The sequence below is a fragment of the Carya illinoinensis genome, chromosome 2 (genome assembly GCF_018687715.1).
Source record: "Carya illinoinensis cultivar Pawnee chromosome 2, C.illinoinensisPawnee_v1, whole genome shotgun sequence".
NCBI lineage: Eukaryota > Viridiplantae > Streptophyta > Magnoliopsida > Fagales > Juglandaceae > Carya > Carya illinoinensis.
The window spans coordinates 8,599,135-8,625,505 of record NC_056753.1 but is presented as its reverse complement, the minus strand read 5'-3'; the positions used below and the strand labels follow the sequence as shown (position 1 = coordinate 8,625,505).

Genomic DNA, 26,371 nt, shown 5'->3' with positions numbered 1-26,371 from the left:
TATTTTTATTTAAATATATTACTAACTATTGTTTTTGCTACAAATAACTTTTAGTAGTAAATAGTCTAATTTATTTATTTTTAACATGATAAGTTAGATTAAGTCTATTTTATTAAATGAGATTATGCGATTGTCTTTGATAGGTTTCATTATAATTATGTACTAAGTTGTGAATTAAAAATAAATAATTAAATAGATTTATTGTAAAATTAAATAATTATGTTAAGTATAAGAAAGTAATCCTATTTTAAGAATTTAGATTTTCACAATTCATTTTAATAGAATTGAATACAGTCCAAGTATTCTACTAAATTATAATTTGCAAGTATGTTATTAGAATTTAAATAATTTATGATATTAATAGTCATTGATTTTTGTGTTAAACAGAATATTTATTTGATATTTCCAACCGTGTGAATTTAATTAAGTGGAATATTATGACGCATTTTCCTAGACAGATTTAGTGACGTTTAATATTTCGTATAGGTGACGAGCTACAGAGTGTGATTTAGGAAGTAATGCAACGAGGTATGTAATTTGATTCACAAATTAGGATCATCACACGTTAGTTTAGATAGATTATGATTAAAACTAATTCTTGATAGCCTCTTTTAAGTATCTTGCATGTCACGATTTATGTAAACAGGTCATCTAACATAGAATATGATCATGTCATTTCGTATCATGTTCAGATTCAAAAATTATAATTATGTATATATTATGTCATGCATCTCATGTACATAAGACTCGCAAGCTGTTTTAAATTTGAGTACAAGATAAGATCAGATCAGTTAATCAGATGGTCATTCAAATATAGTACCAATACAGTTTCAGGGTAGATGTACAAGCTACGAACTCAAGCGTGGTCCACCATAGTATGCCATAATACTATCAGCAGCTCCTCTTATGATTGCAGGATGTGAGATTGGTGCACAACCTCGTATATAGGGTTAAGTGTATTGGCCAATCAGATCAATCAGTTAATTAAGATAAATCAATAATGTATAGCATAAGCATCAGCATGAATCGTCATAATTTAAGCTCTCATCATAATTTTTTTTTATATGAAAAATCCTATATTTATTACATTATGTTGTGATGGATTTGTTATTGAGTCTTTGACTTATTTTAGTTTATTTCATGTTTTTAACCATCAAGGTGAAGTTGATTACCACGAGCAAACGAGCCATGATTAAATGGAGTAATCAATTAAATCCCAAACCTTCTAGAATAAATTGTTGTTATGACTTGAATTTTATCCGGTTATTTCATTTATTATTGTTGGAGACATGATTTTATTAAAAAAAAATTTTATGAAGTAAATGTTTATTTTCTTAAATATGAAATCTCTTTTCGGGCTATATTTTATGGAAATTACGTGACATTCCTAGCCTATGAGAATGTGGTGTTATATTGTCTATCAAGGTTTCTTTTGTTTAGTTTTATTTTTCTTTCTTCAAGTTAAAAAAAAATTGTTTAGTTTTATTTTTCTTTCTTCAAGTTAAAAAAAAAAAAAAAACAGATATACGGCTTTCCGACAACTCCTGAGAGACACATGCAATACAAGCAGATTCACAAGTTGAAAATCGTTTGGAAAAAATTGGTGGTTTTGTGAAAATCACCGTTCATTGTCCTTACGCGCCACCTCTTCCGACATCTCTTCTTGACACATGTGCCAGATTACCCGATTCGCCACCATTAAACCTTTTAAATCTGACATTTATGGTTGAAAAGAGACATGTGTGTTGCCTTCACGAGCCGTCATAGATTCTTAAGTTTACTGGAGTTGGTCCAAATTGCAATCCCTCATTTTTCGCATCTATCTTACTGATTTTCTTTTTGGTTTCCATATTGTTAATTAAAATAAAAAATAGTTCGTTTCTTGGACGTTTTTCTATAGAGGTTGAGTCATATCTTTCTATGAAGGGTGAGGTTAAGTTTCTGTTTAGGCAAAGAGTATTGTCTCTTAGACATTTGTTTGTAGAGACTATCAATAATAGTGAAGATCAAACTAATCACAAAAAGAAATAATATAATGTATCCGGTCATGTATATAAGTTTTTATAATTCATGAATGATGACTATTTCCCTTAAAAAAAAAGTAAGGTATCCTTTGTTTTCACTAAACAATCAATATCGATTGATGATAATTCTCTTCATTCATTTGTATTTGATGATAAGACGCCAGGAGTAGCCCTCTTATTTTTTTTATTAAGTTAAAAATTGATTTTATTTTTTATAAACATATTAAAAAAATTAAGAAGTATTACAGTCATAAAGACATTCTATAAAATCAAACTCATCAAATGTCATGACTTTATATAATATATTAAACCTATTTTACAATAAAAATAATTTTATAATCCGACGTAATAGATCATTGAGTAATGCTATATATAGTCATGAAATGTATAAATATTGTGCAGTTATTTTGAAAAAGTGAGATCTACTATTAAAAAATTAATTTTTTTCATGTGAGTCTCATATTTATTAACTTTTTTTTGAAATGATTGCGTGACACTTACGCACTAACGATTGTAACTATAATTTTTTTTATTTCATTTATATCATATTACAGTTTTATTTTTATAGAATCCTTCCCTAACTAAAACATTTATAAAAAAGATTTAGGCTCGGTTTGGTTAGCCTTTTATCTCGTATGAAGCAGTACAATACAGAGGTTTTGCCTATCCAAATAGTGTATTTCATATCTAAATTTTGAAAATATTCACTAAAATAAATAGTTCATAAAATAGTGTAAAATTGATAGTAAATAGTACAAAACTGCTAGGAATAGTACGTGAACATTAAGCTAACAATGCAAAATCTCAAACGAATGGATATTGTCCAAATCGTGGAATTTACATATTTTTCAAATCTTAAAAAGTAAAACTATCTCATCTTATTTTATTATTTAAATATTTTTTTATAAATTATTTCTTATCATTTTAATTAAAAAATTTTATTATTATTAAAATTTTTTTTTTATCCCATCTCATCTCATCCAATCTAAACTGAAGAACTAAATAAGAGTTATTTTGAATGCAATGGGGCCGGCTTGGATGTTAGCAAAATAAAAAGGAATCACAACGATCAGATCCGGGAAATCTCGCTAATAATTAGTTAAAAATTTAAATGTTTAGAAAATATTAATTTATAAAAAATTGTAAATTGACTGTGATTGGGTTGCAAGCCCATCACTGCTCATAATTTGGAAACAATAAAAACCCTAGTCCTCTGTAGTCTGTCCCCCAATCCCGAAATTATCAACCCCCGCTCCTCCTTTGTTGCCCTCTTTCCGTCTCTCGTCAAGTCGCCATCTCACAGCCGCCCGCTCTCCGTTGGCACCGTCTCGCTTACGTTCGACGCTGGCTTTCCCACTCTATACCTTTTGTGCCCCTCCGTCGCCAAGTTGTAATCAGGGATCTCCTTGTATATAAAGAAGGTAACTTTTGTTTCAAGAATCATCGTATGCTTCTTCACTCTCCGGGTCATGGCTTTATTTTGGCTTCGCTTGTTCTTTTCTTTATGAAATTTCGGCGACCTCCAAGTCCTGTTGCCTGTCAGAGCCCGCTATAATATAAGGGTATTTCTTTCCAAGCTTTCAGGTTCTGTTCGGCACTAAAGAAATCTGCACTTTTAGTTATGTTATTTCTATCCTCTATGGGGATAATAGACAACATGAGGCCCATTACTTTGGTGGGTTTCATGTTTCACCTTTGTACTTATTCTTAATTGCATGTGCCGTTCGAAGTTATGATGCACTATACTTGTTTTTTTAAAAGGTTATGGATCTGTACATTTGAAAAGAATGTAATATGATATGTTTTCAGAGTCTTTATTGATTATTTCTTGTGCTTCCATAAAAGGAGCACAAGGTATCCTTTTTTCCCCTAGTGCTGCCCGCGTCCTATGCTTGAATTGGCTCTGAAAAACACCCTACGTTGATAGGTTTTCATAGGCTTTACGGGTGATTTTTGCTTCTATAGAACGAGCACAAAACATTGCCATTTATTTCTTGACGCTGCGTGTATCCTATGCTTAGATTGGCTCTGAAACCCCCCTTAAGTTTTCACCCAAGTGTTTTATCCTTGTCGCTTTATTTTTTATTTTGTACCTAATTGTTTTCTTTGTGGTTTATTTGTAAGATAGGTGGTACGCCTAATACTGCAATTGTGTAATCAACAGAAGTATGAATCATGGAATCTGTCGTTAGGTTATTATATTGAAGTAGACTTTTTCTTCTTACGTGTATTCTTTCTGAAACACGTCATTCTGCCTATCCTTTCTATTGATCCTAGGATATCATGGTGTCAAGGCAGATACATTCTCTTTCTTATTCTTCTCCCATCTCTTCATCCCTGTTGTGTTTTTTTGTGTATTTAACTATACTTTGGTCTGTCAATATTATTTGGAAGGTGAAGGTGCATATATCATGTTGGATGATGAAATGAATTAGACGGATTCCAACTGATTTTTTAATACACGATTAAGTAGCAACTTCTGAGAACGTCATTTCCTATTGTTTCATTTTCTTTATGACTGAATTTTTTCTTTTTTACTTGCCTGTTTGATTTTTGCGGTTTATTTATAAAGATAGGTGGTATGCCTAATATTGCAATTCTGTGATAATCAGAAATATGAATCATAGAATCTATCGTTAGGCTATATTGAAGCAGAATTTTTCTAATTACGTGTATTTGTTCCAAAACATGTAATTCTGCCTTTAGCTCCGACTATCCTTTCTCCCTTCATAGGATCTCACGGTGACAAGGCAGATACATTCTCTTTCTTATTCTTCTCCCACCTCATTATTATTTGGAAGGCGGAGGGGTGTATATGACGTTGATGATGAAAAGAATTAGACGGATTCCAACTGATTTTTAATACATAATATCTCAAGTAGTTACTTTGAGAAAATGGCACCATTTCCTGTTGTTTCCCCTTTTTTTTTTTAATTTTTTTATGACTGAAGTTTTTCTTTTTTACTTGCTTGTTTGCTTTTTGTGTTTTATTTATGAAGATAGGTGGTACGCCTAATATTGCAATTCTGTGATCATCAGAACTATGAGTCATAGAATCTATCGTTAGTCTATATTTAAGTATAATTTTTCTTCTTACATTTATTTGTTACAAAACATCTAATTCTGCCGTTAGCTTCGACTATCCTTTCTCCCATTCATAAGGAATTCACGGTGACAAGGCAAATAAATTCTCTCTTTTTATTTGAATATACTTCGGTTTGTAAAGATTATTTGGAAGGTGGAGGTGTTTGTATGATGTTGGATGATGAAAAGAATCAGACGGATTCCCACTGATCTGTAATACATGATATCATAAGCAGCTACGTCTGACAACACCATTTACTATTGTTTCCTTTTTTTTTTTTATTTTATTTTTTTATTTTTATTTTTTTTTTTATTTTGATAACTGGATTTTTTCTCTTTTACCTGTGTGTTTGCTTTTGGTTTATTTAAAAATGGGTAGTATGCCTAATATTGCAATTCTGTGATCGTCCGAACTATGAGTCATGGGATCTATCATTAGGCTATATTGATGTAGAAGATTCCTTCTTATGTGTATTTGTTACAAAACACGTAATTCTGCCTTTAGCTCCGACTATCCTTTCTCTTGTTTGTAGGATTTCATGGTGACAAGGCAGATACATTCTTTCTTATTCTTTTTCCATCTATTGCTCTCTCCCATGTTTTTTGTTTGTTTAAATGTACTTTGATTTGTGAACATTATTTGGAAGGTGGTGAGTTATCTGATTTTAATGCCTGATATATATTATAAGCAGCTACTTCTGACAACACTCTATCCTATTGTTTCTGTATTTTTTATTTTTTTGATAGAATGATTAAGTGTATGAGGCCGGTGATGTGAGAAATCATATTTGCTACTCTTGATTGGAAATGATCCACATGTGATGCTTCTTATACACCAAGATCTCTGAGGCCTCCTCTCTTTTCACTTGTATCATATTTGATCAAATTGTTTCTTGTTTCTGAAAATTTTCTATTTTATAAAATACTCTAATTTTTTTATTAAAAAATTAGAAATATTTTCCTATGTATCTATTGTTTGACTAGGACAAAGACTGAGCTTAGCCAACTGATGAATAATGCACCAAAAAACTCCCAGATCATTCTACAACCTCTCAACCCCTCTCTCTATTGGAACGAGCACCTTTCTTAGCTCTCAAGTACAAGTCTCATATGAAGCCTCTAAAAAACGCTACAATCACCATCTTTCAAAATTCTTCCTGCTCCTATTCTGTGTTCCTCAATTGATCAGCTCCTTGAGTGGATCTCTTATATGCTTCTTGTGTACTGGAGTAACACCCACTTTTAATATGATAAATTTTTACCTTGTTAAACATGGTTCCTCTATAGATCTGTGATTCTTATATTTATTAAAAAAAAAAAAAAAAAAACAGAACTGTGATTCTTATAATCAAACATGATGAAGCCAAACCAAGTTTAGTTCCATTTCAATGAAGGTCCAATATTTCGGATTCTCTCGTTTAGGTGAAGAAGGTCTGGTGGTTCTGATTGTCTGCTTTTCTTTACTGGCGATCCTGGATTCTTTACTTTGATTTTCTCGCTCCCATGACATGATATAACATCTAATTAAAGATTTCATTCTCTTTTTAATTATTAAATTAAATGCTGACTACCCAGAATGAATACCCACTTGACTACCATGTCCCGTCGTCCGCCCCCACCCCCCCCCCCCCCCCCCCACCCCCCAAAAAAAAAAAAAAACCCCAAACAACAACACACTCACACATCAACGTGATTATTTTTACTTATCAGAATTAGTTTTCGCTTTGATACTTTTTCTTATTCCCCTTAAAAATCTGCATCACCTCATACTATTTTGTATACTTGAACAAAGCTTTTGAATTTTTTAAGGAAAAACTTTGTGGATCAGAAAAGATGTTATATGGCTTTTACTGAGCTGATTTGAAGATGAAATACTCTCATTTATAGTATTGTTTTATGTATGGATGATTGTATAGAAATCTTGTTTGATGTATGTATTGCTATCGTGAAACTTTCTAGGTTTAGAAATGGGTTTTGGTTGTGATCAATTTGTAATTTGTTTTGGTGGTTTTATAGAGCAAATAAATCTATAACGAATGGCGGAACAAGGAGACTTGGAAGGGAGCCAACCCATAGATCTCAAGAAGCATCCTTCTGGGATCATCCCTACCCTTCAGTGAGTCCCTATTTTTTATGCATTCTTTGGTCATATGGACTACTCTGTTTGGTTAGTTGGCTAAGCTTCACTTGTAATCACGAGAACACAACCCAGACATAGGTCAAGTGTTGGAAGACCACGAAGAGGATGATGCTGTCTATATGGTGCTATGGGGCTCATAGGTTTTATGACAGTCACTTGTACACCAGAAATGTTTTCTATATGTCATTATGATTGGCATCTTGTGTAACAAATTGAGGATATGGTAGTCATTGTTCAGATTGTTGTGATAATTAAGTGTATTCTAATTCTATCCACTATGAACATTGTCTGACATTCAAGACAACAATGCAATGTCTTCATAGTCCACAAAATCTGGGTTTGCTGCAATACAGTAGTTCAGATTTATTTGAACCTTTTTTTCTTAAAATTGTTTTATTACTTGTAGTTTTGAATCCACAAGCGACAATTGAGGAGCTAAAGACTTCCCCCGCCCCCCCCCCCCCCCCCCTCTTCTCCCCCCTCCCTCAAATTCTACTCCTCTGGACAGCTTTTACAGAGTGTACTTGGGATTGTACCTTTTGTGCTTTTAATGATAAATTTCAACCCCTAACTCTTTGCCGAGGGCCTGTGCACCCCTGGGTTTAGTCAGGATGTTGTTTTTGGACACCCGGTGCTGATAAAAAATGATAAATCTCAATACTTAACCAAAAAAAAAAAAAAAAAGAAAGAGTGCACATACGTCTTATGTATTTTTATCAGAATTATTTGATAATGTATCATCTATGACTGCTTAAGATGGAGTATGTTTAAGATGATCCTGTAGCCATGTAAGACATACCCACTTACACAAACTCGCATGAGGTAGTATTGAGGTTTTGATAAGCTAAGATCTGTGCCTTAGCATTATAATTCGGATTTTGTCAAACTTAGGATCTCTTTATTGACTATGTATTTTACACCCATCTAGTGCAAATGTAGGGCTTATTAGAATTGTCCTCATGTTGTGGTTAGTTCCTCTACATTACATGCTGTTAATAGGTTAGTTCTCATACCATTTACCACAATTTGGGGATGTTAACCACATCCATGCCATACTCCAAAAGGATTAGTCGCAACTGGGTTCCTTGTTATCACGTACATAGTTCAAATCCAACTAGATGCACTCCATATGGAAATCAGCTTGTGCCTATTTAATGCCTCACAGTATCTGGAATACTACATGAGACTGTGCTGCTATGACTATTTCATTAGAGATTATTAAGGTGGTATTTACCTTTCAGGAACATTGTGTCAACAGTCAATTTGGACTGCAAGTTGGAACTTAAGTTGATTGCATTACAAGCTCGTAATGCTGAATACAATCCTAAGGTTTGTCATTGCAGCCGTAGCTCTCTGTCTCTCTAATCATTTGTTTGATCACTTAGGTTGAGTTGTTAAATTACCTTGCAGATTCTTTTTTTCCCCAACCAAGGGGGAGCAGGGAATGAATTATGAGTTTCCTGAAGTATTGCAAGTTTTAAAATTTTATTTTGTTATCACCGATCAAAAAAAGGTTTTAAAATTCTGTTTTGTTATGCTCTTGCAGCGGTTTGCTGCTGTAATTATGAGGATAAGGGAACCAAAAACCACAGCTTTAATTTTTGCTTCTGGAAAGATGGTAAGCAAAGCATATAGTACCCATTTTTAAATTACAACTCGAGTTTATATCATACGCTGTTTTTTAATAAGTTAAATTGCCATCCGGGTTCGTTTTTGTTGTTACTGTTGCCTTGTGTGCGGTGTTAGTTCTATATCGTTCTCTTGCTAGCTCTGTTCGTGACATTTGACAAGTATGGTTCCTTAATGAACTAAAGGGATCCTTTTAGATGAACAGATGACTGACCTACAGTGAGACAAAAATAGAATTATTGAACCCATTCTCTAAGATGAACTAAAGAGATCCTTTTAAGGTGTCTAGGAGCTGCTATCTATTAGTTTGACATACCGTTAGCTCTGTGTATTATCAATATCTCTATGCCTGGAGTTGTAGAAATGAACATGGGAACTTTTGTATTATTTAATGAGCATCCTGCATTCATGAAGATTTGGGGCAATATAAACTTTATATAAAGGCCCCGAACTCACAACTGGCACACAAAAAACTCTTGATGAAAGACTTCCACCGTGGATTCGTTTTTGTCCATCTCTACTTCTCCCCCACCTTCCTTTTAAAATCTCTTTACATTCCTTTTATTTTTACCTATAAAAAAATATCTTTACATTCCTTAAAAATGATGCAAAAAGCCACAATGGTACTTTGATGAAGGATGAATTGAGTATAAATTGGGGGTGGTGTTTATGGCATAAAGGATGGCAGTGACTTGCATTAGTCAAGTGCTAGGTTCCAAAGTAAGGAATCTATAAAAAAAAAAAAAAAAAAGCTGGCGCAACTTAAATAGGATATTATAGCTTCCTTTGGTTGCCACAATCTTTTAGCTTGACTTCATGAGATTCAGCTGGAGCTGTGACCCTTTAGAATCTAGTTTTATGAATTGATCAGATTAAAATAGCAATTGCTGTATATACCAAGGTTTTTAATTTCGTTCCATTCCTGGCAGAAATGGCTGGAATTTTCCGCACCGGAATAGTTGCTGGTAGAGTTTAGTTAGGTGTTCTGTTCTGGGTCAAATTCCAGTCATTTTGGGATATTTCGGTCAATTCCGGCCAAATTCTGGTATTTCAGCTGGAATATGCATTTCAGTCCGGAATGAATGTTATGGCATTTTGGTAAATTTCTTGAAGTGTTAGGGACGTACTACCCACAGAAGCTAGCAGGCTACGATGAAGGCAAACGAGGGAGACACTTATAATTTCTGATTTCTTTTTCACCTACCCACAGAGGCTTTCATGAAGGCAAATTATCCCCAATTTTTTTAATGAATCTAATCCCTAATTTCTTTCCTTGGGTCCTACATGCGTATTAAGCAGATCATCTTAATGAATAATCGTATCATTTTTTTTTCCCTAAAATGTATGTTTTAAAGACTTGGATTAAGAAGTATTATTGAAGAATTTAATTTGTTAATTTTTTTAGTATTTTGGAATATAGTTTATATATATAATTATTTTTATATATATAACATTATTTAGGGAGATGATAGCCTTACAATCCAACTACAATTCATTTACAACCTATCATAAAATAATATATGTTTTTTAATTGCAAACACATCAAATCAAAATGAAAATTAAAATAAATATTTGAAAAAGTATTATTTTATTAGAAGGTTGTGGAAAAATTGTAAAGGGGTAGTTATTTTATCATTCTATATATATATAATTGTCCATATAAGGACTGTCTCGAAACGTACCGGTATTGAAATATTTCGTTCTAGTATCTCAACCAAAATGGTTACTGAAACGGAATTCAAAAATTTGGTATATATTTTCCCTAATCATGAAAGGCATTTTCCTTATCCATTTGTACCAGAGTAATAATGTTGGTTGAGCTCTGTATGCCATTTAATTGGAATTTAAAATGAGGTAAAGCTATGGTGCATGGATGAGGTTCTATTCCTGTAATTAAATGAATCAAAATTTGCATTTTCTACTTTTAAACAGAAATATATAATTGGTTTCTTCAGTTTGTTTTTATAAAAAGTTTTAACTGTTGTTAGAACTGGCATGCTACCATGATGTTTAGGTTTGTACTGGAGCTAAGAGTGAACAACAGTCAAAGTTGGCAGCACGGAAGGTAATTGAGCCTTTAAAATTGCATCCAGCTACATGCACAAGGTTTTTTCAGATGTATGTTTAGAAGATATGGAAGACTGGCCAGCACCCTGTACATTGCTTGGCTTTGAAATTTTTAGTTCAGCCATCTTTTTCAGATATCTAGGCTCTTCGAATTACCACCTAAGTTCTTTCACAACTGGATGTTGAATTATGCATGCCCATACCCATAACAGGTAGACAGTTCCAACCAGTATCTCCAATTGCATTTTGGTCTTCGTAGAGAGGAAAATTGACTGCCTTCTCATAATGTCAGCGCCATAAACCTGAAAATTGTCTAGATCTTATGGAGCCATCAATACTGCTTTTAAACATTAAAGGATCTCTTCCTTCTTCTTCTTCTTCTTCTTTTCCTTTTTTTTTTCTTTTTTTTTTTTTTTCTCCCCGATCTTACATGGTATCTCTGGTTTTCAGTATGCTCGAATTATTCAGAAGCTTGGTTTTCCAGCTAAGTTCAAGGTGTTAATTTTTGTGTAACTTCTCTCTCTCTCTCTCTCTCTCTCTCTCTCTCTCTCTCTCTCACACACACACACACACACATGCACGCAAAGCATGAACACATTTATATTCATATAAAAATGATTGATACGTCATATGTAGCTCATTAGGCTACAAAGCTTTACTCTTTGTTTGACACTGATGATTTTCACTGTTGTAGGATTTCAAGATTCAGAACATAGTTGGTTCTTGTGATGTTAAATTCCCAATAAGGCTTGAAGGACTTGCTTATTCCCATGGTGCCTTCTCAAGTGTAAGTGATGACAGTGTGTCCATCTGTGTTCTTTCTGATGAAATGTCTGGGTCATTATTTATGTTTGAGGTATAAATCTTTGGAATGTGCTCTCTGGAAAGATAGTCATTGGAGTCTTCTCCTTCCTGACCATTGTACTGTGGGTTGTGCACACCTACCTTATTGTGGGATCTTCTCTAAATAAATGATTGGAGTGTGGGTTGTGCACACCTACCTTATTGCGGGATCTTCTCGAAATAAATGTTTTATGTAGATCTTTTTCTTTAGCAAAATCTCAACCGTAGTTTGAACTTCTTAAAATTTAGAGAATGGTGATTTCCATACTGACTGTATTTTGATTGTGATGGCCAGTATGAACCAGAGCTATTCCCAGGTTTGATCTATCGGATGAAACAACCAAAGATTGTGCTGCTGATCTTCGTGTCGGGAAAAATTGTTTTAACAGGAGCTAAGGTGATGACAATAGACTTATTTTGTTGTCCTTCCTGATTTTGTATGCTATTATGGTTGGTCACCTAATAAGCATTGTTTCATTTTCAATTCTTAAGGTGAGAGAAGAGACATATATGGCTTTTGAGAATATTTACCCAGTTCTTACAGAGTTCAGGAAAAACCAGCAATGGTATGACAACACTTGATTGAATTTGCTTTTGTTGAGATTCGACTCTTATTTATGGGAGCTATTCTGTATCTTTTAACTAGGAGTAATTCTTTTTTTGATAAGTAACTAGGCGTAATTCTTAATACCCTAAAAAATTGGATTTGTTGTGTTTGGGTGGAAAAGGCTCAGCATTGTAAGTTTTGCTGGGGATGGTCTGGAATTCCTAAATTAATGCCCTATGAGAATGTTCTTGATGTTCCTTGACTTATTGCCTGATGAGTTGTGTGTGCCAGGAATTAGAGGATGTTTAACATTTGGTTTTTCGGGTCATTCTGTTTAATTGCCATGAACAGCCAAAAGTATATTTGGAATATTTCGACTTGTAGGGGTTGTCATGGGTTGTAGTTACACTTGTTTTTCTGTTCACACAAACTTCTGGGCCATCAAATGGAGCACCGTGGATTGCAAGATAGTTTTGATCGTGTAAGATTTTCAACTTGATTATAGATGGGTTTCAATTAGACATTGCTGTTTGCTGTAATAAGTTTAAGGTATAGATTTCATCTCTGAACAGATAGGATTCAACTTCCCCAAGGGTCCGGATAGGGAAGTATAGATAGGAGAATCCTGTCCCTGGCTCATCTCTCTCTGTGTCTGAACAAAAAATGTTTAACTGGCTATCATTGGAATTGATTTATTTTTGGCCATGACTGCCGACAACAGATGAGACCTTTTGATTTTACAGGACATGCTGGCATGTTTTCTAGTTTGTGAGGATGCAATAGTGTCCAGCAACAAGGTGAACTAATCCTATCTGTGTTACATTTGATGCAGATTTTGTAGGAGAAATCAGATTGTGTTGCAGAGAAGTTTCTAAGGTGGAATACCCCTATCAATTGAGCCGCTACTGAGCCCGGAATGAATTGTAAATATTGTTCTCAGGCGGTTAAGTTAAAAGATATGTGCAGTATAATTTTTTTGATTCAGATGTTGTGCTGGGAGAACCCTGTATTTGCAATGTTAACGTGAAAATTCAAATGAGGGGGAATAATGCTTCCGTTAAATGTGGAACACTACCTACAATGTAAAGTGATTGTTTTGGCCGTTGTTATTTTGCTAATAAATGCCAGCAGTTTTGGTTCTTGAAAGAGGCTCCAAGATTTGATAAAAACAAAAAGATAGGTTAGCGTATGACATAAAGCTTAGTCCTGCAGGTGGACAAAAAATGATGGCCAATGAAATTGCTGAAGAGATTGGCAAAAAAGATCTGACAGGGAAGAAAGAGACATTGACTTGGAAAAAGAAAAGCCGGATGAAAATGCACAAAATAGAATTTTAAATAAAATCTAACTATTTAATTCAAAATTTTAATTTGTTGTTATATTATGCTTCAGTATATGTTGGACTGGTTTGTGATACCTCAACCCGGCCAGGCATGTAGTAGACTGGTAGGTATCTTGGGTCTAGACTCTAGACAATACTGGAGCACAAAATAAATTAAAAAATAAAAAAAGATGCCATCCCCTAAAAAATAATATTGTATAGAACTGGCATCCCTATTCGACAGTGAATAATTATTTTAGTAGTATATATAAAAAGAAATGATATTTTTAATCGTGAGTGTCTAAGTATTGTGTAATTATTTTGAAAAAATGAATAAATATAGAATTCATATAAGAAAATTAGTTTTTTAATAGTAGATTCTACTCTTTTTTAAAAAGACTGTACGGTGTTTATATATTTTATGATTATATTTAATATTACTCTTTATGATAGCTTGAATGTCACAACAAATGACAAATTATGTCGTGAGTTCTATTACATATAATTACTTTCATGTAATTTTTGTACATTTCACTGATGTGATTTTTAAAAAAAATTATTTTATATTAAAAATATTGATACAATTAATTACAGTGGTAGAATGCACAAAGAAAACGTAGAATTAACTACATATAGAATTTTTATTATGCCGTAGGGTGTTCATTTCTATTGGATTCAATGAGCTATTAGATATAAATAATGCAGAAAGGAAATATATATATATATGTTTGGTCGGAATAATAGGCCTCCATTGTATTGATTTGTACTTTATCCAACACCCACCACAAAACTTAATTGAGTCATGTGCACTTATTTATAAGCCATGTGCACAAAATTATGCACTTATTTACATAATATTTTCCTCGAGAGATAAATCTCAGTATTTGGTTGAAGGTAATAATGTGTACTGGATAGTAGTAAACGTATGCTTAAAGCCTCGTTAAAGTACAAAGTTAAAAGCTTCGTTTGGATAGTTAAATGAGATGAAAAATTTGTGAATAATAGTAAGATAGTTTATAAATAATAGTAAAATAATTTTAGTTAATATTTTTATTAAATTTTGGAAAAAGAGAGAAAAAGTTGAATAAAAATTTTATTAGAATAAAATTTTTTAATGTTATTCTTGTTTTAGATTTTGAAAAAATTAAATTATCTTTTATCTTTTATATGGAAGTTGGAAAAAGTAATAATGATTAGATAAAAAAGTATGAAAAAGAAATTGAAATGTATTTGTGTTTGAGCAGTGTTTGGATGTTGAGATAAGATGAAATGAGATAAGATAATATAAGATGAGATGATGAGACTAACTACATATCCAAACGGGGCTTTCAATCCAACTTTTGACCATTCTTACTACAATTCAATATTTTAGGTACATTATTTCTCATTTAATTTAATTTCATATAATATTTTGATAGAGAAAATTTTAATTCTTAGGGAGATTTTTTGAAAAATAATATTTACTCTTAAAGTTTAAAACATAGGAGAATATAAATAAAGTATTTTTATTTTTAGTCATTAATTTTCCCTAAAAAGCTTGGGAAGATTTTTAATTAAAACATTAGATAAACTTTTTTGTTATTAGGATTTTTTGTGAAATGTCTATTTTCTTTAAAATTTGAGTTTATATATATATATATATATATATATGTATATAAAATTTTGCTTAATTTTTTTTTTCCTATTATAGGACTTGCCCCGCATTTATATAGAATAATGTTAAATACAATCTTACGGTGTGTAAGCCATGTACACTTATTTATAAAAAAGTAAAATTCATTATAAAATAATAATTTTTTTATATAAATCTTATATTTATTAACTATTTTTTAATAGGAGTGCACGAGACTTATACATCCTAAAAGTGTAAATATCATTTATTATTTACTTTTATAGATAATGCTTATATTTTTGAACCAAATGAAATTCATGGGAAAATCATCGTACTGTAAGGCTAGCTGCAACCCGATCCGATTTTTATCGGGCTATGGACCGACGAAAAAAGAGGTCTTGTCGATGTTCGGAGTATATATCTTGGCAGGTCAGTTCATTTTCTCTTAACACATATCTCATAATTGGCTAATTCTATTGAAAGATTTTACCCATCATTTCTACATCATACACTACATATATATATATATATATATATATTTTATTAAATATATAGTGTATAGATGATGAGTAAAAAAATTCATTTAATTTTAAAAAAATATTAAAAAAATATGATGCGTTATGTAGATATGATAAATAAAAATACTATATTCTATTTATGTTTAAATTGTAATATTGAATATTGATTAATTAATTAATTTATAACATTATAAATTATCATCTCCCCATATAGAGACCAATTTTTCTTTTTCCTTGTGCTATTTATATGAAGTCTCAAAGAAAAGTTAGGCACTTCGATCGATCATGATTTGATTAATTGAATGATATTTATGCAATTTGACTTTTGCTTAATATTCAGTAAAAAGTCGTAGGGTAGAGATGGAGCTACCAAAAAGCTGAGAACCCCGAGTACTCATTATTACTTCATGTTGAACATAGCATGCATGAATCCCTACTAATAAAAGTACGTGGACATGTGGAATCCATGCAGGAGAAGGGCGGATAGGGAAGAAGGGTTGTTGGCCATACGCATGCACGTACTAAACTCGGTATTCTATTCATGTTCAAAACTACCGATCTTAAATATTTGAAGTTATAAAACTCAGTATCAAGGATTTGAAGTCTTCGTGCTCTCCAGATATATAGAGCATCCCTCCACTCTGTTTGCAGCTCCCTTGACCCCGGGCCCCGTGCATATATATATATATATATATATATCTTCCTCAATCCTCCCATGATTTGAGTTGCAGTCGACGACGGCTGCAGGGATATTATTACTGAGAGAGAGAGAGAGAGAGAGAGAGAGAGAGAGAGAGAGAGAGAGAGAGAGAGAGATCATGGGAAGGGCTCCATGTTGTTCAAAGGTTGGGTTGCATAGAGGTCCATGGACTCCTAGAGAAGACATATTGCTTACCAAGTATATTCAAGCTCATGGTGAAGGTCATTGGAGATCTTTGCCCAAAAAGGCTGGTAATATATTCATATAATTATGTCATGAATTAAATTCTGTCTTAATTATATATTCCTCTTATATATATATTATCCAACTTCATAACAGTAACCTTGATGATATATATTTCTCTGTTTTTCTTCCCCCTGAAACACAAGCAATTGATCAGCAAAACAGCCAACAAGTGCCTTTTTCGATGGCCTTTTTTCTTTTTTGTGGTGAGGGTTTGGAAATGACCATTTTTTAGGTTTTGGCCTGAATTAGTCTGCTATTCATTCTCAGATTTTCTCAATATTGATCTAAAAAATCTATTTATTACTATATAATATGACTACATATCTTAATAATTTAGATCTTCATGTTCTGAAAAACTCTGTTTTTGCAAGGCCTCCTAAGGTGTGGAAAGAGCTGCAGACTAAGATGGATGAATTACCTAAGACCAAATATAAAGAGAGGGAATATCACCCCTGACGAGGATGACCTCATTATCCGATTACATTCCCTTCTTGGCAATCGATGGTCCCTTATTGCTGGCAGGCTTCCTGGCCGCACTGACAATGAGATTAAGAATTATTGGAACACCCATCTCCGTAAAAAGCTCAGAGCTCAAGGAACAGACCCCAACACCCACAAAAAGTTGATCATAGAAGAGCCAGTACTCCAAGATCAATCAAAGATCAGCAAGAAGAACAAAAACAACAACAAAAGCAACATGAACAACATCAGGAAGCTGGTGGTCAAGAACAAGAAGTACAAGAGCATCGCAAATATTAATATTCAAGATGTAGATCAGCCACAGAAGCCAAAGGTTCATCTCCCAAAACCAGTACGGGTTACTTCTCTTTCAATGATACCGATTCAAAGCTTCCAACGCAATGCAATATTTAATGCTGCTGCTGCTGCTGCTAGTAGTGGGACTTCAAAGCAAGAAAATATTAAAGAAGGATCATCACCATGTATTGGCTTTGGTTCAAAAGTGGAAGATAATCCTTGGTCATTTGATTCCAAAAATGGCGAAAATATTAATGGGGTAATTGGCCTTCTTAATGATGGTGGTGATCAAGATCAAGATCATGGTACTGTTGACATGAATGGCTTAGATTTTGACCAGTGCCAATACTCTAATAATTTAGCTACAGGAGACAAGTCTCTAGAGAAGCTTTATGAGGAGTACTTAGAGCTCCTGAAGACAGAAGAAAACCATGTTCATGAATTAGATGCCTTTGCAGAATCGTGTTTGGTTATCTGAAAAATTAAGGAGAAGATTGAAAAAAAAAAGGGGAAGTTTGGATTAATATTGTCGATGCTTATCATGATTTCACGTGCCTACCTTCCAAAACAGCTTAATCCATGATGATCATTAGGTTATGAGAACCACTATTTTAGTAATGGTTTGACGTCTTCTATGCTGTCGTAAACTCATGATATTGTTAATATATAATTAATGAATGTGGTTATTATATATGATGATATATTTGTTGTCGTTTTACCTTCTGAAACACATGAGTATTTGGGGCGCCTCATCATATAGTTTTGTTTTGTTTTTTCCCTGTAAAAATTAGTTTTTTGAGGCAAAATAAGATCGATCGGCAGCAAAAGAACAACATTTTGCACTGTCAAAAGGTATATATTTATGAAAATAAAGATTTTATATACAATTAATTTTGTATATTTTTTCATGCAATATAATAAATTGAGTATTAAAAAAAATAATACAGTTAATCAAATTAATAAAATATATAAAAAATACATAAAAATGATTATACGTAACCTTATTTATTTTTTTACTTAATTGTTTGGAAAGTATTTTTAAATGAATTTATACTTTTTTTTTGAAATGTTTAAAAAAATTTAAAAAATATTGAAAAGAAAAAGATATATATAAAAAAAAAAATACACTTTACACAATAAGAATTTCCAAGGCTAGTCTCTCGATGGCTCTAGAATGACCTATATTAATAGTGGTAACTCGTCGTAAATACAAGTTTCTTGTAGTGACGTAATATTGATATTCTAGAAGGATCCATTATAAAAATAAAAATCAAGACATTCCTATCAATTTAAAATAATTAAATTCCAGTGAAAAAGAAATCGCAAGTCTATTTAGATCGGAGAATCACGTGGGAATCCTTCCACAATTTTTTATTTTATTTTATTTTTTTTTAAGGAATTTCACAGAGTTCATTATGCTTTTTTGGAGCCTTGTTATAAAAAAAAAGAATGCTCTTTTGGAGCCATTCCAAATAATAAACAACAAAAAAAACATGCTTTCTGGAAACATAGGTACTTCTCGCCTTCACGTTTCACGGTTTCACGAGCAAATTAATTCAGAAAAATGCTAAAATCAAATCTCCCAGCTCCCTTGAATTACTGCTGCTGTTTTTTTTTTTTTTTTTTTTTTTTTTTTTTTAATTTTTTATTTAACTTTTTGATTAAGAAAGTATTTTTTATTGATATTGTGAATTTAATTATTTTTAAAATATTAAAAATGTACATGTAAAAAATTAGAAAAAAAGAATAAACTAATGAACTAACGGTAGCTCCCGTAGGAGCTGGAAGCTGTGACTGTAGTACCTCTCATTAATTAAGAACTCATTTGATTATGTAGTTCAGATAAAATATAATGATGTATTTTAATAATAAAATTTTTAAATTAAGATGATATGAAATAATTTATATAAAAAAAATATGTATTTGCATAATGAGATAAAATGAAATAGGTTTTACTTTTTGAGATTTGAAAAAGATATGGGTTTCACGATAATTATAGATTAATCGAATTCTTGAAATTTTGTACTATACATATACTGTTTACACATTGTTCACGTCATTTTTGTAATCTTTATATGCTTTGTTCATTATTAATTTTCACTATTTTATATTGTTAATTTACTGTTCATTTTAAATAAATGTTTTAAAAATTTAAAAGATGAAATATTACGTTTGAATAGTCGAAACCTCAGTACCGTATAACTCCAGATGAGATAAAAACATCTAGCTAACCAAATCGGGCCTAATTAAGGGCATAAAGCCCCTTTAATTTATGAAAAAACTATACATTATTACAAAAAAACATACATACATGTATGTATGTGTGGTAGTCGGAATGGAGTGATTAATGATTAGATAGATTCAGACCATAGACAAATGATACTTTCAGCTTATGTATATATAAGATGTCGTGTCATTAAAAACCAATGCATATATAAATAATTTTAATATCATGATATATTGTAATACATTTAGGTATTTTATGCCATTTGTATTCTCGGATTATCCAATATATATATATATATATTTTATCAGAATGACGTTGTATGTATAAAGATAAATGTTAATTAATTATAATTTTTTCAACTATACTTATTTTAAGTTAACATAGTTTGCAATATAAAATGAACTTTACTGCATTTACTCATATTTTAATATGAGAAATGTAAAATGATTTGATTTAATTGGTAGAGAAAATTCAAATTAGAATTTTACGAATTAAATCTTACTTGATTATACAGTCTTGTGTACTCTCTTTAAAAAGAGAAATAAATTTAAGTCTATATAAAAAAATTTTATTTTAATAAAAATATTATAATTATAAAAAAATAAATATACAAACTGTATCGACCGAGGCTACGTAGACGAGGCAATTGAGATTTGTTGGACCGCGCAGGGCCAGGCTGTCTGTTTGTGCAAATCTCTCTGGAAAGGCGACTCTGGTACAGGTGGAGGGCTAAACTAATCCAGCATCCCACAGCGAATTTTGCCTGCAACAGCTTTGATTGTACAACAACGTGCAAGAAACTGATCGGCAACACTATTTTTTATTGATATAATTAATTATATATATTTTTTAATATACAATTAATTATATCAATAAAATATAAATAACACGTAAAAATAATTACACAAAAATATTTTATATATATCCTCACTTTTAAGATTATCTATATCCAGCTCGTTCGTTCACACACGATGTATTTGTCTGCGCCGAACTAGCATTGTCATTTGTCGTGTCCTTCAAAGTGGAGACACTTGGTTTGACTTCTTTGCCATTTTCATCATTTGTAGGTTCTATTTTTTTCTTTGGACAAAAAAAAAAAAAAAAAAAAAAAAAATTTGATGAAGTTACTAAATTTTATTAACGTCTCTAAGGAAAAATAATGAGAAAAATAATTCGTATATATATAGACACGATCGGGTACTATAAACTTCTTCATGAATTGATGATATTGATGTTTGTTAAGGTTAGAAATTTAGAATTATACTAAAGAAAGTTTAAGAAAGTGATGGTTAAATTGGAGTAGGTAATTACTTGTTGGGAAATATAAAAATCTTCCAACCTAAAGTTGTACGCATTATGACTTTTTCACTATTTCATTTATATGCTATGAACCAGTGAGGAGGTGGAGTTGCATAATATGTATCTACTTATACCAATTGTAAGGTATGAATCTGAAGGATCTTATCAACATCCAAATTTAAATAAAAAAAAAAAAAATTCTTGTGTTCTCTCTCATTTTTTAATAATAATAGATACAATTTTTGTATTTAGAGAAAATTAGGATTCACTATAAATAATAAAAAATAAAAATTTCATGTGAATATTAAATTTAACCATTTTTCTATAAAAGAGTTGGCTGTATTTGCATATTTTAAAATTATAAATATTATTTTTATATAAATTCTGCGTAAGGTATTTAAAAAAGGTAAATATTAAATTTAAAATCAAAAAATTAATTTTTTTTTTAAAAGAGAGTATAGGTAAGGTTTATATATTTTGAAATTATATTTAACATTAATATCTATATATATATATATATATATATATATATATATATATATATATTTGTATGTATATATATACACGTGGTCTTAGGGAAGAAATGATTGTGGTTCTTTTCATGCCAATTTAGTAACTTCGCATGCAAGTAGTTAGATGAGCTCGTGACCAGCTTCTATTCAGAAACTAGTAGATGAGAATATTTATTCCCCATCAGGACGGAAGTCACGGAACAGATACAATAAATGTGTATATATATATAATATATGGACGGCAATAAAATCACGTGGCCGCGACAGGGTCCCGCTTTGATTGATTAAGAAACAGGCCACTAACGCCGATTTGTTTTTAAGGGAAATTGTCGTTATCATTCCTTATGAAACTTATCCATCAACGTATATATTTTACAACGACATCTCCATGTTAAATATAATATCACAAATTAAAATAATTTAATTACAGCTTTATTAATATATTATTTTATTTTTATGATTGATTTAGTATTTATTACTGACAAACGTCTAATAGATAATATTTTTTATTTAAATAAAGATTCAACCTCATTTTTTATAAAAGTAAAAAACTCAAACTTCTACATACAAAAGTTTTAGAGATGAACTCTTATTTTATTTTAATTAAAAATAAAAAAATAAAAAATAAAAATAATAAAATATAAATAATAAATAATAAATTACAGTTTAGCCTAACGTTAATAGACGTCAAAAATTATAATGATGCGTGAAATCAACGTACTTATTTCTTTTTAATCACAAATGTTAGATATTAAAAGATCAGATATTAAAAACAACACGTTTATATTTTTTTAATCACAAGCGTGAAGGTAACACGCTTGTTTCTTTGTTATCACAAAGGTCAGATAGTTGCGGGTCCGGTGATTTGACGAGTTTGAGCTGTGGAAAAGGTGGCGTGAGAACTACATGTAGATGCGAGAGTTTTACCATGTGAGCCAAGTGCATGCGCACCCATATCATACACACAATTAACAATAGAAAATACTAATTTGTCCTTTCAAGTTAATCGATCATTTTGTCACCAATATAAAAAAGTAATTTTTTTTTTTAATTATAAAAAAAAAGTTCTTTACACTAGTGGCCATTCCAGGATCAGGGTAGCAGCTCCCATTATTTATTAATTCCCAGCCGGTCGTTCGCTTCCCAGGTGTTTGGACAAAACTATTGCAATCTTGCACATAACATCAAGGTTTATTTATAAGATTCCAATATACTCCATTTAATACCAGTTGTGTATTGAAAAATGGGAATGGCTAATAAGTCCACGTGCCCATTTATGCGTTGACGTAGGAATGCCACGTAGATTATACTGCCACATCATCCAATTAGGTATCAAATGTTATAACACTCCGACTAAAAAGTTCTTAGACCTTGACCTTACTAGCTTTAATTCTAGTTAATTAGGAGTTGAGCTATTTAAGAATAAGAACATTTTTAAATTTTTTAAGTTGGCAAAAAGATCATATACTTTGGATTTACTTAGAATTATCAAGGTTCTAGTGCAATATTGATTTTGAGGAAAATGAGATTTTTAAATTTTGATTGGTTTAGTAGTATTATTTTAGAGAAATTTTAGTGTTTAATTAATTTCGAGAAAAGGTGCCAAGACATCAATGGTAGAATGACAAGAGGCATATTAGAGATTTTACCATGTTATTGGGCTAAATAACTTGGGTTAAATAGTTGATGGATTTAAGGAAGGTCTAAGAGATTGGTTTATTAAGGCCCAAGCTTTTTGGGTATAAAGACTTATGAGAGACAATAAGACTTTAGGCTAAACTTGGAAAATATAAAGTTTTAAACATTTCTTCGAGGATACTACAAAATAAGTCCATTGTAAAGGATATAAAGCTATTGGGCGTAACTTAGAATCAGTGAAGGACTTAGACCTAACTTGAAGACATAAGATTTTAGGCCTCACTTGTTGGACACAAGACAATTGGTCAAACTTATTAGACCCAAGATATTAGGCACAACTTAGTAAGCATAAGACCATTGGGCTTAACATGGTAAGATTCAAGAGTACTTTGGTCCAATTGAGGAAAGACCCAAAGATTAGGATCCAACCTAATAGGTCTTTGAGTCCATGGATAGGCCCCACAAATCTGGAAATAAAGTCCACTCCAAAGCCCATAACCAAGGCTTGCACTTTTGGCCCAACCAAAACCTAACGCCTTGTCTTTTATTTCATTTTTTTAATTAGAACCCACATATACCATACCATTGGTTTCTCTTAAGTCCAAGAAGTGCCACATGCCATTAATGCTCCCACCTAATCATGGTTAAGCTTCTAACTTGAGTTAAGAATCACTGCTCATCTCACACATGATTAGTAACATCTAAACTATGTTTTAAGCTTAATCTTTCTTTAATTTGTTTCCCGCATTATTGATCTGAAATTTTTAGTTTTTATTGTTGATTTAGATTATTCTTAGACTAATTTAGAAGTTTAATTTAGACCCAATACATGTCAATAGAAGCAAAGCCATGTCAATACCCGAGTCATCACCAATCAGCACCTAGACGTACCTTCATGTGCATTGTACCAAATCACTCCCTAGCTCATGCCTTTTTCATCATATTTTTATTTGTAATTGCATCAAACACACACCATCTCATCACTTATGGGACAGACCGGGCAATGGGCGAAGTACCTCCAAGAAATTGAAAAAAAAAAAAAACAAAAACCCAACTATTTCCCTAGGAAGTGTAGTTGGACTCAAACTAGGTACCCTTGGCTCTTCAAAGATTTTTTCTGCACCAAATCAACCACCCTCCCCATGCCACCACTCATGCCTCTTTACCCACATGAGAAAGGCACTCAATGATGGTAATTATGCCCACAAACCAAACCAAGAGGATGGGACAAAAGAGAGAGCAAAATCTGGACAGCTTTCAAGGAAACCCAAAACCTTGGGCTATGGCTTGCTTGTCTTGTGAATTTTTATTTCAAAAATCTAAATCAAACAACTCTTGTACCTATGGACATCTTCTAGCTGCTGGCCATGATGAAATAATGACACTTTAGGTCACTATTCTTTTAACGCCCGTCCTTGTGGTGGACCTTTTAGAAAATGATTTTTATAAAAATAAACGGGAATTACAGTTCCTTTTAAAAATTTCTTTTCCTTTCATGCCAGGATACAAAAGACTCCATATTTTATAAATAAAACTTGTTTTCTTAATTAAAAAGGTTACAGTGAAAAACATTAAATTTCATAATTAAAATCTCTTGTACAAATAACATGCCTAGGCTTTTGTGCTCTTCCTCTTGGGTTGTGCCCATCCTGACACGTCATGCTCATCTTGTCCCTGGGAGGGCACATATAAAAGTAAAATGAGTTGATGACTCGTAAGTATTATTTCATATAGTTAAAATATATGAACGTAGGTTTTCTTCTTTTTTTTGAAACTGAGTTGTCATTAAAATTAAACCAACAACAGGATACAAGAGGGAATAGCATCCACAATCATGATGCTATTATTGATGCTTAGAGCATCATTACATAATGCGTGTGCTAAAGTGTTACAATTTCTCCTAGTTTGCCTGGCTGTCCAGTTAGTGAAAGAGTTTAAAGTAGTCTTGGTATCCCTGATCCAAACGCCTACATATGAGTTTGTTTCTGTTGGGGACTTGAGAGCATTAACAACTTGTAAGGAGTCTCCTTCTATGATCACGTCTTGCCACCCTAGTGATTTTAGAAACATGGAAGCTTGATAGGCAGCAAAATCTTTAGCTAGTAGGGGTTCTCGGAAGAGGCTGTGGTTCATTCTCAGGGTGGCACACACCTTCCCTTCCTAGTCACGTATAATAGCCCCAACTCTCAACTTGCAGTTGGTTTGTCAAGTCTAGCATCCCAATTTAGTTTCGTTTTCCTTGTGGAGAATCTTCCCATTGGGAGTAAGCATTGGAATTAGTGGAGCCTTCCTGAGCTGGCTGTTGAGTTTGGTGGATCTCTTCAATGAGTATTTTGACAGCTTGAATGATAGAGTTTGGATGTGAGAAATTGTTATTGAAAACAAGCTCATTCCTTCTTTTCCAGATCTGCCAGGTAGTAAGAGCAAATTCCATCAGCTCCTGTTCTTCAGGGTCTCGAGTAGAAATTCCATCAGGGCTTTGAAAGACTGAAAAAAGAAGCTAGTTTTTTGTATCTTCTTCCCACACTGACTCTAGACATCTTGGGCAGAGGGACATTCCCATAAAGCGTGCTCAGTTATTTCAGGGTGGAGCTTACATATAGGGTAGACTTCTTCCTCGGTAGCCTTCCTCTGATAGAATTTAACTTTGGTAGGGATGGCATTTAAGCAGGCTCTCCACAGGAAGGTTTGTTTGTAGGTGGGGTCTTAAGTTGCCAAATCTTTGTCTAGGGCATCACTTCATTTGTATCTTCAAAGGACTAATCTTATCCTAGATTATCCATCTCAGATTTTAGGTGGTATGCTGAATTGACTGTGAATACACCAGAGGTGGTACATCTCCAAATCATTCTAGCTGCTGTAGGGTAAGGGCTGAGGGGGATTCTTTTGTGGATGTCAGCTTCTGCACTGTTAAAAATGGCTTCAACTAGTGGGTGGTTCCATTGGTGGGAGGCCTTGTTGTTGAACTCAAGGTTTCAAGTTTCATGTGATTATAAATCTACACATGGATTTTGATGATAACAAATGAATTCAAAGAATAAAGAAGTCTCAAGCTCAAGTTGTCTACACAATGGAGTCAAGCACATCAAGGAAACAAGCATGAGCAAGAAGGGAACAAGTTCACATTAAAATTATAGAGTAATGTTGTAAATCTCTTCAAAATTCGAAATTAGGATTAATGTTCAAAATTAATATTTTATCATAAAGC

The 26,371-nt window shown here is 32.3% G+C and overlaps 2 protein-coding genes and 3 non-coding genes across 6 annotated transcripts; all 5 read left to right on the top strand.

Annotated features, from left to right (window-relative positions):
• The first annotated feature begins 3,195 nt into the window (after positions 1-3,195).
• LOC122299929 (TATA-box-binding protein-like) lies at positions 3,196-13,480 on the top strand. 2 transcript variants are annotated; one of them, XM_043110425.1, is made up of 11 exons: positions 3,196-3,445; positions 3,552-3,586; positions 7,125-7,224; positions 8,490-8,577; positions 8,795-8,866; positions 10,892-10,942; positions 11,395-11,439; positions 11,639-11,731; positions 12,083-12,184; positions 12,280-12,353; positions 13,167-13,480. In XM_043110425.1, coding segments are annotated over exons 3-11 (606 nt in total). In that variant the 5' UTR covers positions 3,196-3,445; positions 3,552-3,586; positions 7,125-7,144; the 3' UTR covers positions 13,168-13,480. The 2 variants fall into 2 exon arrangements, with proteins under 2 accessions (XP_042966359.1, XP_042966352.1); XM_043110418.1 differs by lacking the exon at positions 3,552-3,586 and having other exon boundaries at positions 3,197-3,445.
• LOC122302070 lies at positions 4,437-4,512 on the top strand. The gene has a single exon (XR_006240318.1). It is a non-coding gene; the product is annotated as a small nucleolar RNA R12 (small nucleolar RNA).
• Positions 5,281-5,359, top strand: LOC122302069. The gene has a single exon (XR_006240317.1). It is a non-coding gene; the product is annotated as a small nucleolar RNA R12 (small nucleolar RNA).
• LOC122302110 lies at positions 5,873-5,960 on the top strand. The gene has a single exon (XR_006240353.1). It is a non-coding gene; the product is annotated as a small nucleolar RNA SNORD24 (small nucleolar RNA).
• Positions 13,481-16,382: 2,902 nt separating the features above from the next.
• LOC122299927 (myb-related protein 308-like) lies at positions 16,383-18,188 on the top strand. The gene is made up of 2 exons (XM_043110414.1): positions 16,383-16,736; positions 17,103-18,188. Exons 1-2 carry the CDS (start codon positions 16,604-16,606, stop codon positions 17,963-17,965), a joined length of 996 nt encoding a protein of 331 aa, XP_042966348.1. The 5' UTR covers positions 16,383-16,603; the 3' UTR covers positions 17,966-18,188.
• The last annotated feature ends 8,183 nt before the right edge of the window (positions 18,189-26,371 follow it).

Excerpts from the sequence above, each read along its gene's own strand:
- LOC122299927 (XM_043110414.1), top strand. The coding sequence starts at position 16,604 with ATGGGAAGGGCTCCATGTTGTTCAAAGGTTGGGTTGCATAGAGGTCCA. Across the intron at positions 16,737-17,102 it reads ATCTTTGCCCAAAAAGGCTG|GCCTCCTAAGGTGTGGAAAG; the intron begins GTAATATATTCA and ends TGTTTTTGCAAG.
- LOC122299929 (XM_043110425.1), top strand. The coding sequence starts at position 7,145 with ATGGCGGAACAAGGAGACTTGGAAGGGAGCCAACCCATAGATCTCAAG. Across the intron at positions 8,578-8,794 it reads ATGCTGAATACAATCCTAAG|CGGTTTGCTGCTGTAATTAT; the intron begins GTTTGTCATTGC and ends ATGCTCTTGCAG. Across the intron at positions 12,185-12,279 it reads TTGTTTTAACAGGAGCTAAG|GTGAGAGAAGAGACATATAT; the intron begins GTGATGACAATA and ends TCAATTCTTAAG.